Raw genomic sequence first — 18,257 nt, 5'->3', positions numbered from 1 at the left:
TAGGCATCCAGCCCAGGCCCATTCTGTGGTCCTTTTCTCTTAATCTGTCTTTAAATCAAGCTGAACCACCAGATAACCATACATTCAAGATATATTACTGGCCCCTTCACTGTTTTCACCACATGACCATTAGGCATGATTATAACTTAGAATATCCTGATGAATTCTCAAAGTGACCTCTAAAAAAATTTGCTTTTGTACTTTTTTTAAAAAAATAGATTTTCATTGGAGCAGAACTGCTCCACAGTACTGTGTTATTTCTGTTGTACACCAAAGTGAACCAGCCATATGCACACATGTGTCCCCATATCCCCTCCCTCTTGAGCCTCCCTCCCATCCTCCCTATTTCAGCCCTCTAGGTCTAGGGCTTTCCTCAGAATAGGTAAGCAGCTTTCCCAGGTCACTTTACGTAATCCAGTGAAGGCTGACTGAGTTGTTACAATGAAGTTGGGTGTAGCAATTATTTGAAGATGCCTGTAGATTTTTGAGAAGCATGAGATAATTAAAGTTTCAGGTGACTATTAGGCTTACTTTAGTGACATAATTATTTGCAAACTAGTTTGATTTGGTCTTCCAAGTGAAATTTTTCATGGGGAGGTATGGTTTGCCATGAAGGTCAGTGCTGCAGCGGTGGCCTGTTGAACCCCGGCTGGCAGGTTCCACAGCGGATCGGCTAAATCTGCCTCTGGAGGTGCTGGCAGCTGCTTGCACTGCGAGCTTCCAAATTGCGGGGTTAGCAATTCTGATGATCTAAGGAGATAGGACTTCTATACATTAGGCCTTCTACAATTTATAAGGCCTTCCCTGACTAGAAGTTTAAAAGCATACAACATACAAAAATAAACATTTAAAGAATGTAATGCGACATTTTTTTGTTTTAATAAAAACAAAACTTTTAAATCTTCACTCCACCGGCCACTGTACTTTGCTCCACATATAAATCTTGGAGGAAATTAAACAGCTTTCCAGCCAATTAATAAGCCATTATTAAATGTCTACAGTGTGATGAATAAGTATGCTAGGGTAACAGAAAAATGAATATATAGTACATGGCATGGTCCTGCTTGCAAGGGTTGAAAATCTGACTGAGGAAGACAAAACCAATCTACATGAAATAACTTGAGGATAAGTAAACATGGACCGTGGTACTGATAATCTACTCCCTCCGATACGTGTGCATCTGAATACCGGTGTGGGGTTTGTGATGTCTGAAGGTATATAAGTATAACTGGGAAAATCACTAGAATTGGAGGAAAAGGGAACAGGTGGTGGAAATTCTTGGTTTAAACGTGGTCAGAAGATTGGCAAACCCAGGCTGGTTTACGGAGAAATTTAGGATGGAGTTTGATTTTCCTGAGGTAAATAAGCACATCCAAAGGTACAATAATGAATCTAGATCCCTTGCAGGGATTAAATACTGACCAAGCAATATCTGGCCCAATTTGTGACCTCAGTTTGAATTCTTTGAACTATATTTACTGTGAACTTTTCTAAACTATTCAAGAAAATTTTTAAAAAGCTGCCTAGATCATTAAAATATCTGAACATAGACGACACCTAATGACAAAACCTGGCAGATAGTGGAGGGTGAATCTCCCAGAAGTAGCACAGTGATTATCAGCATCCCCCCTTTCCCTTTGTGTCTATTCATAAATGTTAGGGGAAGTTGTAAGTAACTGTTAACATATAGGAGATTCAATGGCTATTTTATAGTTCTCTCCCCACTTGCTCTGTCAGCATCACCCTGCATAATATCTTTAAAACCCTCTTTTTGGGCTTCCCTGGTGGAGTAGTGGTTGAGAGTCCGCCTGCCGATGCAGGGGACACGGGTTCGTGCCCCGGTCCGGGAAGATCCCACGTGCCGCGGAGCGGCTGGGCCCGTGAGCCATGGCCGCTGCGCCTGCGCGTCCGGAGCCTGTGCTCTGCAACGGGAGAGGCCACAGCAGTGAGAGGACCGCGTACCTCAAAAAAACCCACAAAAGAACCCCCTCTTCCTGTGGCTTCTGAAGTATTGGGCTCCCTGGTGTTCTTCCCACCTCTCTGGTCGGTCCTCTTTGCTGGGTCCTCCATACCTGACTGGTACATGTCTAGACTCATGCTCTGGTTCTCTTCTCTTCTCACCGTAGGTGGATTTCCTGGACGATCTCATCTACTCAACAGCTTCAGTCACCATGCACGTGTCCACCCGCCTGGCAGGTCATCTACCGACTAACCTTTGCTTAAGACTGTTGACTGGGGCTTCCCTGGTGGCGCAGTGGTTGAGAATCCGCCTGCCGATGCAGGGGACACGGGTTTGCGCCCCTGTCTGGGAAGATCCCACATGCCGCGGAGCGGCTGGGCCCGTGAGCCATGGCCGCTAGGCCTGCGCGTCCGGAGCCTGTGCTCTGCAGCGGGAGAGGCCACAACAGTGAGAGGCCCGCGTACCGCAAAAAAAAAAAAAAAAAGACTGTTGACTGTCTCAGCCACCACTTCATCTGGGTTAAGTGGTCACAATGTACAACAGTTCAGATGTACAAAAATGTCACTTGATGTTCCTAAAACTCGACTTAATTCCTCCCTCTTAGTGCTCATTTCGATTTTCTAGCATGACGTTATTTTTAACGAATCCTAGTTAAACTCAGTCGCTTTCAATTTTCTTTGTGTTTTCTGAGAAAACTTAGTCATTCTGGGTTTCTGTTTTCTCTCCGGGCCACTGCATCTCCCAGTGTCCTCCCTTCCTACTTGGTTCTGGGTTGTCAGGTCTGCCCAGACCCCTCTGTGTCTTCAGGCCACTCAGGCCCTCTCTCAGGCACTTCCTCTGCTACTCTCAGGGACAGGGGAAAATTCAGATGTTTGCCAGGCTCGCCTTCATTGAAGAATAAAGTGAACTATTTTGACTTTCTAGTAAAGTTCTTCTGCTTTTAGGCCTTTTCAAAGTCCCTGACAAAGCAATCTTGAGAAAGAAGAAGAGTGGAGGCATCACACTTCCTGATTTTAAGCTAAATAAAAAGCTATAGTAATCAAAACAGTATGGTACTGGCATTAAAACAGACACATAAATCAGTGGCACAGAATAGAGAGCCCAGAAATGAACTCAAGTATATACGGTCAACTAATTTTGACAAGGGCATCAAGAATACATAATGGGGAAAGAATAAATAGCACTGGGAAAACTGGATATCCACATGCAAAAGAACAAAATTGGAGTCATCTTACACCACACAAGAAAATCAGCTCAAAATGGATTAAAGACTTAAACGTAAGACCTGAAACCATAAAAATCCTAGAAGAAAACATAGGAGAAAACCTTCTTGACATTGGCCTTGCTAGTGATATTTCGGATATGACACCAAAAGCTCAGGCAATAAAAGCAAAAATCAACAAGTGGGACTACATCAAACTAAAAAGCTTCTGCACAGCAAAGGAAACCATCAACAAGATATAATAGGCAATCTACAGAATAGGAGAAAATATTTGCAAACCACATATTGGATATATTTTAGACAATATCCAAATAACCAAAATAAGGAACTCATGCAACTGAACAGCCAAACACACATACACACACACACACACACACACACACACACACACACACACACCAAGCAACCAGATAAAAAAAAATTGGCAAACAACCTGAACTGACATTTTTCCAAAGAAGACATGCAAATGGCCAACAGTATATGAAAGAGTAGTTTCATACAAATCAAAATCTCAATGCGATATCATCTCACAGGTTTCAGGATGTCTATTATCAAAGAGACAAGAGAAACAAATGCTGGCGAGGATGTGGAGAAAAGAGAACCCTTGTACACCTTCAATGAGAAGGTACATTGGTTCAGCCATTATGGAGAACAATATGGAGATTCCTGAAAAGACTAAAAATAGAACTACCATATGATCCATCAATCCCTCTTCTGGGTATATATCCCCCAAAAATGAAATCAGTACCTTACATGATACGTTTATGTTCACTGCAACATTATTCACAATAGCCAAGATAGGGAAAACAACCTAAGTGTCCAGCAACAGATGAATGAATAAAGGAGATGTGATACACACACACACACACACACACACACACACACACACACACACAGAGGAATATTATTCAGCCTTAAAGAAGATCCTGCCATTTGGGACAACATGGATTAACCTGGAGGACATTATGCTGAGTGAAATAAGCCAGATGCAGAAAGAAGAAAAACCGCATGATCTCACTTATACGTGGAATCTAAAAAAGTTGAACACTAGAAGCAGAGAGCAGAATGGTGGTTACCAGGGGTGGGGAGGCGGGGGAAACAGGGAGATGTTAGTCAAAGGGGACAGAGTTGCAGGTGTGCAGGATGAATAAGTCTAGAGATCCAATATACAGCACAGTGACTACAGGTAATAATACTGTACCGAATCCTGGGAACGTGCTAGGAGAGTGGATTTCAGGTGCTCTCATCACACACACGCCAAAAAAGGCAACTATGTGAGAAGAAGATATGTTAATTAGCTTGACTGTAGTCATATTTTGCCAGGTATGCGGGCCTCAAATCATCACGCTGTGCACCTTAAAGCATTTTCAGTAAACACACATACACAACACACGACACACACAAGTCGTGACAAAACACTGGCAGCCTCCACTCCCCTCCAGGAAGCGTCTGCGGCACCCCTCCACGCCCTGCTTCCTGCTGAGCCCTGGGCTGAGCTGCTTACCCGGAAGTTCCCTCCAGCACCTCACTGCCCCGCCCCCACCAGGGCCTCTGCACACACAGCCGAGAGGGAGGCTGAAGCCCCTGAGCCCCTCTCTGCTCCTGCCAGCCAGCAGGCCTCTGGGCAGGGGTCATCGGTGGCACTCAAACTAATGGGCCTCTGGGCTCTGACTTGCCAACCTGTTTCTTCACGTCGGGGTCTGGGCCAGGGCCTGGGAGCAGCAGAGATGGGAAGGGTGGACACTTCGTGGCAGTGCTTTTTTTGTTGTTTGTTTTTTAAAGCTTCATACAAGTCTTGAAAACAATGTCACAGGATAACTGATTGAAACATTAAGCTATTTTTCCTTCCTCCCATATCAGACAAATAGCCGGGCTCATCTTAGTCTTTTCCTGCCTAAGGGACTTTCACGGAAGTTGCCCGAGGTTAGCAGTTTGTAAGAGACAAACTCATTGCAGAGGTGGGGCCTGGTGCCCTGAGCGCATGGAGGGCCTCCGAGAAATAAGGACCAAAGGAAAATAAATGCAGATTCTCCCAGACAGGGCCCAGCAGGGCCATCGGTGGCTGCCCCTGGGAAGGTGGTAAGGCTGCAGGGAGGAGGGCTACTTGGAGCATGTGCGAACCCGGTAAGACTCCTGACATGCCAGTTTCCCGGCGTCTCCTGAGCGTATGGGAGCAGCAGAGCCTCGCGACTTGTAGAGATCATGAGGCCAGCTAGGAGATGAGCGTCACAGCAGTACCTGTGGGCAACTAACTAGTGACTACAGGCTTTACCTGATCCTTTGGTGGGTATATAAGGCCCCGGGGCCTTTGCACAGCCCTGGGGAAGGGGAGGTCTGATAATTCCTGAGTCTGAATTCACCACCAGTTTAGTGAATGTGGGCAGAGAGTGACTTAGGCTGATAAGAAGAAAATTTAATAGTGCATCTGGGTTTGTGCATCTGAACGGAGATTTGCACCTTCTACTTAACATACAGATTTTCACAGAAGGAACAGATATATTTCACTTGTTTGCTACCTCTTATCCAAACTGCACCCTGCACCCCACCCTCCCCCAACTCCGTCCCTTTCTACTCCCTTTTGCCGTCATATGCCAAGTTCTAGTTAAAGTGTACATAAAGGGAAAAAAGAAAAGATAAAGAAAAGAAGAGGAGTATGAAATCAAAAAAGGTAGGGGGTATGTGGAACATTCTGGAAAAGTGTGCATCTACTTATAAAAAATGAAATAAAATGGAGGCTCTTGCCAAGACAGAACATTGTCACCTCAAATCTGCTATAGAATAAAGGTGGGCAACTAATAAACAAAGTATCTGGCTTTGCCTGTCCCTTCAGGAAGTTCCAACTCTACCCATCTTTACCTGAGATGCACTGCTGAGAAGAAACTCGTCTAGTAATTGGCTTATAAGGATAGACACCCAGATAAAGAGGCTTCAGTTGCTGTGACAAAATCATTTCATTCAGTTTTTTCTGCAGAATGAAATATTCTTCAGATAGCTTTGATATCTAAAAAGAAGGTCACATATCAGATTAAATCAAGGAAGAGAATTCAGTGAGCTGCACAGGTACACTGGGGTCTGATCAATTCCTGAACCGCTCCCCCTGGGGCTCTCATGTACTTCTTCTCCAGGGCTCACCCTGACCCTGTTCCAAGGTCGGGTAAAGTCCTCACTTGACAAAACCTCCCCCTTTGTGCTACTTGCCCATCTCACCTTTTCCATTCAAAACTGTCCAACGTATGACCCTCCAGAAGCACTCTCTCCTGATGACTCCTTCCCAGGGTCCCTGAGATCTGGCTTCCACCCTTACCATTCTGCTGCTATGGCTCTTCTGCTTTTACCCTGAGGAACCCCTCTGCTGACCTTGACTGTGCTAACCTCCCTCCTTTCCTGTCCAGGCTTCTTCACCTGACTTCAGCGCTACTCTCTCTCTTCGGGCTCCTCTTTCCATCCTGGCCCCTCTGCCTCTACCTTGTCTGCTAACACGGCTGCCCTGCTAGGTTGAAGGTGGGGCTCCTGCTTTTCCGCCTCTAGCTCTGCTCCCGGGGAGCACTGAATCCACCCCCATGGTGCTATTTGCCAGCTGTAGGTGGATGCCCAGCGAGTCTTCATCTCCCGAATGCTGCAGCTGCTTGGCAGGTCAGGGTCCTAATCTCTGCTTTGGTCTTTAGAGTGAGCAGATTTATCACAAGGAAGGGAAGGGCTGCCTGTATATTAAACTCAATATTTCCATGTGCTTAAAAACGTAGAACAGGAAGGGACTAAATAAAACAATGGCAGATCTATGACCAGCTAGGGATTGGAGATGTTTGGGCCACACTCATAACAGTCAGGGGGTGTCCAAGGGCAGTTACTGGGTTTCTTGCGGGCTTAGCCACCATCAGACAAGAGGCAGAGTTTAGAGACTCAGCAGTAATAGGTGATCCTTCTTTGAACCCATTATGACATTTTTTCTATGATTTCATACACTGTTGACTGCCCTGATAGTACATACTCATTTATAATATGCATTTTAGAGGCCACCTAGTGAAAATCCTTCACTCTACATAGGAGAAAATAAGGGTGCTGACACAAAAAGTGATTTTCTCAAGGTCAAACACCTAGAAAGAGAGAAAGAGCCAGAGTGGGGCAGGGACGGGGCCTGTGATCTCTCCATAGCACTAATTTATCAGAGTTCCATGTACACCTGGGAGAAGCCCTAAAGCCGACTGCCCCTTCTAGAAACAGCTGAAACACGCCTACCAACGGCACGAGAGAATTTTCCTTTGTGGTTTTTCTTGGTGGTTCCTCATGGCCATGACGGAACATACAGGCTGTCATCTTCATTGCATATAGTCTCAGTAATGCTACAATCTGATTCTGATACCTAATTATGTATTCTCAAAATTTGGGGTACAGAAAGCATAGACTTTAGAGGATTTTGAAAACTTTTTTTTCAGCTATAATGGAAGATCTCAGATACATGGAAATTTGCATTGTCAAATGCCAGCATTTTAGTAGGCTGTATAAACCAATGACTAGTCTCCTTACTACACAAGATTTACATCATATTTTATACTATTTTTATCATAGAAATTTGTTTACAAAATTTATGGCTATTCGAATAGCACCGTCCCTGAGATGTTTTATTGAAAAGGTTTGCAATCTCATAAAAACAGATGAAACAATATATCAGTTATCAATTATCTGTTTAACTCGGTTATTGTGGAGCTCCCAGAGATCTGTACTAGTAAAAAAATCTGTTCGTTTACATACCTGTTTTGAAAAAATTGCCAAATCACACGCTTCTTTTTCTGCAATTGCTTTTGAGTCTTTATCACTCTTCATCCTGATGTTATAGGATTCCTCAAATTTTGCGGGATGGGAATACAGAGTGTGAGTATTTCTTGCTACTTCTGTCGGTGTTGCAACCACTTTTTGATTTTTAAAAGAAGACATCCTGTCCTTCCTTAACTGCTGCCCCCTCTTGTAGCCCCTGTATTTGTTCTGAATGAACACCGCTGCTTTGTCTTCTTTTTCCTGGGCTTGCACTGCCAGATCGATTTGCCTCTCTTGGACCGTCCCAGGCCTCACAGGGTTCCTCTGATGGCCGCATACTGGGGCATTCTGGGTGACCACAGACGTCTTCTTTTCTTTTTCCTTGCTATTTGCATCTTGGCAAACCGACCTCTGGCTAAGACTAGGTTCTAAAGTTTTTTTAAAAGAAGGGTGCTTAGGAGCTGAGGTCTCCTGTGCTAACCAAAGTCCTGGGTAGCTTGGCCTTTCTGATATGGCCTTCCTTTCTAGATATGCTGCTTTTGAGTCTTCGAAATTCCTTTCCTCTGTGTACCACTGATAATAATTCTGGACCACAGTGTCCTCCTTTTCCATTTTCCTTATCTTACTATTTTCTTCCAAGTCTTTCATATACTTCTTATTGGTGTTTACTTCTGCCCAAGGGTCCCCCACCAGATACAATTCTTGCTTAGCCTCTTCCTCATACACGTTGTTCATTTTTTTCGGGGTCTGATATCCTCTGTTGTTACTTTCCATAGCATTCGTGGATTCCCCCTCAGCTTTGAAAGTAGAAGTCTTCACTACAGATGTACTCCCCTTATTATTTGGAGCTGGAATGACTGTTTCATTAGTAGAGACTGCATTCTCTGTCTGTTTCTTCACAAAAGATTCCCTGTGTAAAATATATTGCATCGGAATATATGATACTAAACTAGAGTTTATTACCTTGTTTGGCAATAGCACATGTTACATTATGTTGGGAGAAAAGCAAAAGGGACAAAAAAGCTCAAAATAAAAACTTATCAAGTCACAATAATTGAGTATTTCCCCAAAATGTCCTCTCTAGTGACAACTGTGATGGCTACTCAAATAATGAGAAAACTAGCTTCAAATTAGAGTGAGAAATATCCTAGCATAATTTCACTTACTGAGGTCAAAATCCTAGGAATTTAATAACTTCAAGATATGTCCCTTTTCCATGAAATTATCCTTTTTGCTTCATTCAGGATTGTATTTCTTCCAAAAGTAGCAGAGGATACAGAGTAGTGGGAAAAGATGATTATAGTACATTTATTACATTAAGAAGACAAGGAAAAAAACACATTTTCCTCTTTCATAATTTTCTCTGATAGCCATCATTTGTTAGTATTTGTCACAATTCTGAAAGATTTGAGAAGAGTTAAAATAATAAAAAGGTAGGGGCTTCCCTGGCGGTGCAGTGGTTGAGAGTCCGCCTGCCGATGCAGGGGACGCGGGTTCGTGCCCCGGTCCGTGAAGATCCCACGTGCCGCGGAGCGGCTGGGCCCGTGAGCCATGGCCGCTGCGCCTGCGCGTCCGGAGCCTGTGCTCCGCAACGGGAGAGGCCACAATAGTGAGAGGCCCGTGTACCGCAAAAAAAAAAAAAAATGCTAGAAGGTGATGTAGAAACAAACATAATGTTGGGTGTTCACTTAGTGCGAGCATACATTTAAAAATACGTTCATCAAGTCCCTAGATTATTAAAACATATTGTAACTCAGCAGAAAACTTTGAATCTCTTGGTAGCCTTTTGTTTAAGAAGTCATTTTGCTTTTTAGAGACATGAAAAATGTTGGTTACTTAGTTTTACATTTTATTAAAGTGTCATGTTCTCTTGTAAACTAGCAATTTTATATACGATGGTGAAAAAACACTGGCTGTTAAATTTGTTTCAGCTTCAAGACATTAAGATTAAATAGGAAATTAAAAAAAAAAAAAGATATGTCCTTTTCCAAACAAAGTACCACAGTAAGGAGATGTGGAAACTATATCTACATTTGAGACCAGTAAGTAGGGTATGTTCACTAGGCTGGCGTGCTGTACTTTGATAAGCTCTAAGTCTACGGATCACAGAAAATATCTTACAAAATTCAAGGAAAAGCAGTGTCCCTGCTATGGTTCATGATCTTGTAATACGCTGGCCAAAATTTCACAGTTGTTCCTTTATTAATACCCTTTTGAAAGGATAGTTGGAATGATTTCCTTAACTTGAAGATAAGATCTTCTTCGAGGAGGAAAGTGTGGTCATCTGAGTGAAATGCCAACAAACTCTCAAATAGGATAAAGAACACAAAAGTGGCCACGGGGTGTCACTGACATTTGATGCATCGTTGTTAGGAACCTTGTTAGGGATGAGAAAGACTGTGGACTTTTATTTTTTTTATTTTTATTGGAATATAATTGCTTTACAATGTTATGTTAGTTTCTACTGTACAGCAAAGTGAATCAGCTATACATATATATATATATATATATATATATATATATCCCCCGTTTTTTGGATTTCCTTCTCATTTAGGTCACCACAGAGCACTGAGTAGAGGTCCCTGTGCTCTGTGCTATACAGCAGGTTCTCATTAGTTATCTATTTCATACATAGTAGGGTATATATATATATATATATATATATATATATATATATATATATATCAATCCCATTCTCCCAATTCATCCTACCCTTCCTTCCCCCCTTGGTATCCATAAGTTTGCTCTCTACATCTGTGTCTCTATTTCTGCTTTGCAAATAAGTTCATCTGTACCATTTTTCTAGGTTCCACATATAAGCAATATTATATGATACTTGTTTTTTTCTTTCTGACTTACTTCACTCTGTATGACAGTCTCTAGGTCTAGCCACGTCTCTGCGAATGGCATTATTTCATTCCTCTTTATGGCTGAGTAATATTCCATTGTATACGTGTGCCACATCTTGTTCATTGTGGACTTTATTTTGTGACTTTCCAGATGTGAAAAATCTATACTGTCAAGATGGTATAAGAATGAATATTATTTTACCTTTTATTTTCAAAGTTTTTCTTGTAGTCAAATTCCTGATCTTGAGTCTGAATGGTTTTTACTGCTGTGTTTTTCGTGTTAACAATTTCTTTCCTTTGTTTCCTGGCTAGATGTCCTCTTGCAGCTGAAACATATAAGGCCCAGAGCAGTGTTAATTATAATAAATAAAAAGCATTACTTCAATGGGTAGAAACAAATGGCTTTTCACCATCAGTGTCAAAGAGGAAAATGAAATTAAAGACTCCAAATAGAACAGGTTTGAAAAAACATGGGACTCATTAACAAGACTCTTCCAGACGATAAGCTTTAGCAAGAAAATAAAGTAACTTTTGTATTAAGGGGAGTATTGAGATGAAACTAAAATGATAGAGATGAGCTAAGTTGATGAAAAAGACAACACGTACTCACTCATTTGCTTAAAATCTGCTAATGCTTATGTTTCTTTTATTTCTGCCATGTTGAGCTATTCATGGGAGAAAACCCCTATTATCTAAGTATATGGTTTGAACCTTTCAGCCAATTATTCTTGGAGCCAGATATATTTCAGAATTCAGACTTAAACTTTTTTTTAAAAAAATTTTAGAACAGTAATTCGGAACAAATAACATATATTCTGTAAAATTCCCCATGGTAAGTCAGCATTCCATAGTCAAACACATGAATATTTCTCCAGAAAAACACACAATTCTTACCAAGCAGGATGAATAAAGGACTGTGAATATTAGGTCATGTTTCACTTCCAAATGAATCATGAAAAACCTCTTTTTTCAGTGTTTTATGAAGTTTGGAATTGTGGATAAAGAATTAAATCCCAAATTGCAGGGTTTGCATTTCTGATGTCCCAGTGAGAAGTGAAGGGCTTAAAATTCCAAAAGGTGATATGATGAGCTCTTACGGACGGACGGATTGGAAGTGGACCTTGAACTGAATCTTTTGAATGTCAGTCAGCTACTCTGCCCACCACATCAGTGTTCTTGAGAATGTAGCTGGCAAATAAATAGTGGATCATAAAATCGATTTAGTGGGCCAAATCTAAGATCTAGAAATTAAATGGAATAAACCAGAATAGAAAAGTATCAGAATGCAGTGCTTGTAGTATGTGTGTGTATTGGGGTACAGAGTAAAATACATTGTTTGTTATGGGTATCTAGTCAAAAGTTTTGAAAGATATTGTATTAAGCCATGCTGGGTTCTAAATTTAGCTTTTTATAGAAAAATGGAAAGTGAGATCCAAAGTCTATTAATACATTTAATAAAAACTTGTGAAATATGATTATAAATATTATTTCCCTACAGTTAACAGAAAGAAATGGATGCCCTTTAGCAGAATGAGATTTCATTAAGTTGTCAAAAATTATGGCAAGTGTAACCTTTGGAATAAAGTAGGGAAAATGTTATCGTCCAATGGGTTATAATAATATGATTCTTGAGATCTACAATTAACTCAGTCACTTGCTGTATCTTGCACAATACGTCAATTGTGTTTCATTGTGACAGAAAATTTAAAAATTCTTTTCTTTAAAACAAAACATTTATTCATACATTAAAAGTGTCAGTCACTATAACCATCATTCAGATTTAGCATAGAGAAAGTATCAAGGTAACAGAGTTTGGAATTAAACACGAAAGCTACATAAGAATTGGAGGTAAGTAAGATTTGATTTCATGCACACATCTAAACACAGCATTATGTTTTGTTACACAGTGAGATGGTGTGAGTGATTACCTGACTGTATTATTATAGCGCTCTCTTTCCGTTTCTTCTGTATTTTTTGGTATCTTCTTGAACCCAAGAATCCTCTGACACAGGCTTGAATCAAAATAAGCTTGTCGATGGCTTCCTTTCGCATTAAATTTAACTGTTCCACATGATAATACTTAAGGAACACCTTAAAAGAATTAAAATAAAACACAAATAAAACTACGGCGTGCAGGTGTGAAACAGTCATGTGCTGTGCTCTGAAAACTAGATTATATTCTATCATTTTTCGATTTTGGAAATCACTATCTTTTGGCTCGGATGTTGCTATCACATTATAGATTTTTATGACTGAAGAAAAACTATATTCCTTCTCAAAGAGGGGTTAACAATCATACTGTTTATTTGCAGCAGGTACCTAGGTTTTGTTGGATGGGCCAATATGAATGGAGGATACCAAGCTCTTTTATCAAAGTTTTAGCATCAGATACTCTGGGCAAAGCTAATTTTTTATGCTTTTTGGAAGAAGAGATAATTAAACTTACCAAACTTAACAATCTTACAAATCTATTTGTAAGAGAGAGGACGATCATAGTTACAGGAGTTCCTTCACCAAATGTTTACTGAGACCTATTCTATGTACTTTATCTGCTGAGACACAAAGGTGAACAAACCCGGGGCACTGTCCTTCAGGGGCTCAGAGTGTTGTCAGTGGAGAGCGTAAGGCAGAGAGAGGGTCCCATGCAGAATGAACAACTTTCTCACCGGACCCAGCAGCCACTGTGGAGATAGGAGGGCTGATTTTTGATGATTCTAAAATCAAAATGAATCGGAGCAACAGGGGAGCCTGAAGGCTCGGAGCTGTTCTCAACTAAGAATTTTCAACCACTCCCAGGAAATAGGAAGGTATGTTTTTTTCTTTTAATGGCTAAATGTACTAATGAAAGTCACCTCAAAGAGAAAGTTTATTGAATCCACTAAGAAGTCACTTGAATTCAAATTTAAGAGCTGAGTCATGAGACCTGGTAACCCTGACTGTAGAATTCTCTCAGCACGTAGAAGCCTGGCACCGAGGGCCAACAGTTTAGCATTACAGGTTTTGACTGAATTTAGTTTTAATTTTTACAGGACTCTAGATGCTAATACATTTAGTCTCTTCTACTGCTGACAATTCATTTAAAATTCAATCTATCTGAAAAGGTCATCAGCATTAGGAATGTTCTTATATTGAATACTTTTATCCATCTTAATGAGTGGGAAAAGGTGAAGTGGAAAAATACAAATAGCTTTAAAACGCTGCTTAAATATCATGCAAAACTGGAACTGCAAAGGGCCTTTTTACAAGTTAAAACTCCATTTGAAGCTAGGCATGTGTTTCAGACCATAAATCATGAGATTTCAGCCTGACAAAAATTCATCTTTGTGAGAATCTGAAAGAAAATGGTGAATAAAACAACATATCTTTGTAATGCTCAGGAATTCCCCTTACTAAATACTAAAGTAAATACAGATTACTGAATATGTAGGACACTCCGTATAAGATAAACACTTTGAAAATGTCCTTAAACTGTTAGAGGCCTAACTTTTCTTTTTTTATATTAATTTTTATGGGAGTCTAGTTGATTTACAATGTTGTGTTAGTTTCTGCTGCACAGCACAGTGACTCGGTTATAAGAAAGACAAATATCATATGACATCGTTTATATGTGGAATCTAAAAAAATGGTACAAACGAATTTATTTACAAAACAGAAATAGAGTCACAGACGTGGAAAACAAACTTATCGTTACAGAGGGGGAAATCGGTGGGTGGGCATAAACTGGGAGATTGGAAGTGACATATACACGCTACTACATAGAAAAGAGATTACTAACAGGCCTAACTTTTCATCTGAACATATGAAAATTCTGTCCCACCCTTCGCACAGCTAATATAAATTTCTTGGCAAGTGTGGCATTTCAGTCTACGTCTATGGAATAGCTGATAGCAGTTACTCTCGAGTGGTCAATCTGAGTACTTCTTTGCCTTAGCTTGATTCTTCTTCTCCATCCTCGCCCAGTGATACATTTAGTGTACTCCCAGGACCTGGTCCTGTTTATCTCCTTATCCCCATCTTGTTTGTAATGCTCTGAGGATATCTGAGAAGTAAATGCATCCTTTCTCCAAGAAGCCACCTATCTTACTTCCATATTCAAAACAGGTTATGATTCTGTACTTCATTCTTTTTATTTTTAACATCTTTATTGGACTGTAACTGCTTTACAATAGTGTGTTAGTTTCTCCTTTACAACAAAGTGAATCAGTGATACATATACATAGGTTCCCATATCTCTTCCCTCTTGCGTCTCCCTCCCTCCCACCCTCCCTATCCCACCCCTCTAGGTGGTCACAGAGCACCGAGCTGATCTCCCTGTGCTATGCGGCTGCTTCCCACTAGCTGTCTGTTTTACATTTGGTAGCGTGTATATGTCCCTGCCCCTCTCTCACTTCGTCACAGCTTCCCCTGTACTTCATTCTTTAAGGCAGCGGTCCCCGACCCCCAGGAGGAGCCCGGCTGCACAGCAGGAGGTGAGCAGCGGGCGGGCGAAAGAGCGAGGCTTCCTTGGCTGCTCTCCACCGCTTCCCGTCGCTCGCGTCACCGCCTGAGCCGTCCTCCCCCGCCCCCCATCCGTGGAAAAACTGTCTTCCACGAAACCAGTCCCTGGTGCCAAAAACGCTGGGGACCGCTGCTTTAAGGGATTAAAATTAGCTAAGATCTCACAGGCTCTCAAATCTGATACATCAACACACCAATATCCAAACTCCTCTAAGTGTGAGTCTAGTAATAACATTTCACTCTGGATAAATTTCAAGTTTACAACAAAAGCAGATGTGAGAGTTAGGAAAATAAAGAAAAACAGAATCCTATTGAAATCATTATGATTCTCGACAGCTTTTTGACTATATTTGGTGGTGATAAAATAGAGAAAATATAAAAGTCTGTTTTCTAGACTCATCCATTCCATCTTTCTTTGGATAGATTTTCAAGATATATTTCTCTTGAACTTCTTAAAAGAAACCTTTACGAGAGCAAAGTGTTTAATTCTGCTGAAGAAGGAAACGGTTATGACTTTATCAATTTTCTTCCCCTATTTCAAGCTAGAGATTCTATAACATGAAAAGCCATGATATTTTCAATCATTGTAAAATGTTAATTCTCAGGACATCCACCATAAGTATGAACTTTTTTCTTGAAAATTACATGAAAACATTACTTTCGTTTTTCCAAGAGCCCAGTTATCAAGACCAGCTTTTTCCAAAATGGTGGCACAGGTGTCAGGGCTCAGTGGAGGTTCTTCACACCACTTGTAACAGAGAACGTGGTACCTTTGAACGGGAGAGAGGGCTGGTTAGTATTTCATAAAAGTTCAACGTCTCAGGAGCCTGGTGGGCTTCTCAGAACAACTCTGCAGTAAACTGAATCCCAGACTGACTGCTTGTGTAATTTGAGCATCGTTTTTCACTTCAGTGATGCTTTTCAACACAACACTAAAATCCTGCACAAAACTCTGTCGTTCAAAAAAAAATGAACTGGATATTTTTTAAAAAGCAACCTTTCTCTGGTCTCTAAAAGCAGAAGGACCGCAGTGGCAGAAGCAGAGGGAAAGATTTCATTCATTTTTTTCATCTTCACAAAAACACTGGGAGCTGATCTTCAAACTGGATGGAGTTTAATTCTACACAAACTTCCCACATCACAGCAACAATTGAGGGAAGGAAGTGAGTAAGGGCTTAATGCAGGAGGGAAATGAGAGAGGAGGAGATACTCACTGCCCATCCGCCTGTGCTCTAGATGTCATCTCTGCCTGTCCCTCCTCCTCTTTCCTTCTGTAGATTTTCAGTCCCCTTTCTCTCTCCTGCCTCCTCACATTTAGCCCGAAACAATCCCCGAGTGTGCCTCTGCTCTGAAATGACTCCATACCCCGCGCTGGCTTGGTGGACAAGCAGAGATGGTTTAGCGTGACTGTCTCCATTTCCCTACTTCCCACGGCTCCTCAGCCCCCGGGATCCTATTTAATCGCATATGGTCTTTTAGTGATTGAAGTCTTAGACGGTTGTTTTCCATCCTAATCCTAAGTGTTCCTTCTGTAGCTCTCCGTCTTGAGAGAGTGTCCCTGAGATTCCCAGCCCACCCTGACCCCCACCCCCCCCGTTTCTCCTCCTCCTTTTCAGTCTCCTCGACATGCCCCCTCGACTTGCTGCTTAAATGCTAGGGCTCTACAATGTTTTGTTTCTTTCTAAGCTCTCTCCACGCGTCTCGTCTACATGCACGACTCTGACTGTTCCCTGTATGTGATGCTTGCTATAGATACATCCTCAGCCCTATTTCCACAAACTGGGAACACATTACTTCTGACTGCCTACCCTACATCCCCACCTGCTTATCCCACAGACACTCCAGACTCAGCAAAACCCATCACCTTTTCTTTCTTATCTCGGTGAATGATGTCACCCCTTCTTAAGGTACTAGAGCTAGAAATCTGTGTGTCGTACCAGATTCTTTCCCATTCTTCACTCGGTGTACCCAACAAGCTTAGAAGTCTCTCTGAAATCCCTGTCTTTTTCTCTAGTCCTACTACGCTTACCTTAAACCACCTCCCGACTGGCTATGTGCGTCTTTGCACCCTCCTCCCCGCTTGCTAGCCGATGTCCACAGCTCTGTCTGAATTATCTTGATAAAAATGAAACCCTGATCAAGTCCTTTCCGGACTTGAAAGTCTCCGAGAATTTCCCACGATCTAAGCTGGGATTGCAAAAGCAGGTGCTTTCAAAGGCTGGGCAGGCCACGTGAATACGTGAGCCGGGAAGCGTGATGATGTGGGAAACGCAGGGGTCACACCTGCTGAAAGGCAGCTTGAAAACTGGTTGCCGCGCAAGATGACGCGTCTGCACGCTCCCTCCTGCTCTGTGTCCCCGCCCGCCTTGCTAGCCTCACCCTTGGCCATTTTCCACGGACATCTTGAGCTCCAGTCATGAAAGCTATTCACGGTTATGCCAAGGGGCCACGTCTGCTCACGGCTCGACGCTTTTGGATGTGTCGTCCTCTATGCCTGCGTGTCCTTCCATTCTCACTGCTTGTTCCCTCAAAGAAGACCTGCTCTTGCGATATTCTAGAAACGCTCTTTAACAAATCTTCAGTGAACAGACACTGGACTAACTCTCCCCTATTTCCCTGTGTAAGACACACCGGGTGATCGCACCGCACACTTGGGGTGCCTGGGCAGCAGCTCTGCCCAGTGCGGCTGGGCGCGTCTGCTCCCACCAGGGGAGTGGTGTTGGCTGCCAAACCTGTTTATTCACCTGCTGAGCAGTTATTCAAATAAGTATCAGATAAACTGATGAAACGTGAGCGAGGCAAGCCAGAGGGCTGTTCCTCGAAAAGTGCATCAAATGCTTTGGTCAGACCTTCTAAAGAAGTACTTATTCTAATAAACTATGGCATTAAATGTGGATGAAGCCATTACAGAAGTTGGAGCAGAATCATAAGAATCAAGAAATGTTTAGCCTCAGGGCTTCCCTGGTGGCGCAGTGGT

At 41.9% G+C, this 18,257-nt stretch overlaps 1 protein-coding gene across 1 annotated transcript in view; it reads right to left on the bottom strand.

Annotated features, from left to right (window-relative positions):
* The window catches only part of MYO3A (myosin IIIA), a 177,708-nt gene that overhangs the window by 22,660 nt on the left and 136,791 nt on the right, over nucleotides 1-18,257 (bottom strand). Inside the window, exons 27-31 of the mRNA XM_067030447.1 lie at nucleotides 15,939-16,050; nucleotides 12,712-12,874; nucleotides 10,986-11,109; nucleotides 7,932-8,844; nucleotides 6,039-6,183 (exon numbers count right to left, since the gene is read on the bottom strand). Coding sequence (XP_066886548.1) covers nucleotides 6,039-6,183; nucleotides 7,932-8,844; nucleotides 10,986-11,109; nucleotides 12,712-12,874; nucleotides 15,939-16,050 — 1,457 coding nt within the window. The remainder of the gene's footprint in view (nucleotides 1-6,038; nucleotides 6,184-7,931; nucleotides 8,845-10,985; nucleotides 11,110-12,711; nucleotides 12,875-15,938; nucleotides 16,051-18,257) is intronic.

Source organism: Kogia breviceps, chromosome 3, assembly GCF_026419965.1.
Source record: "Kogia breviceps isolate mKogBre1 chromosome 3, mKogBre1 haplotype 1, whole genome shotgun sequence".
Taxonomy (NCBI): Eukaryota; Metazoa; Chordata; class Mammalia; order Artiodactyla; family Physeteridae; genus Kogia; species Kogia breviceps.
Note: the sequence above shows the minus strand (reverse complement) of the source record. Positions and strands in the feature narration are given on the sequence as shown.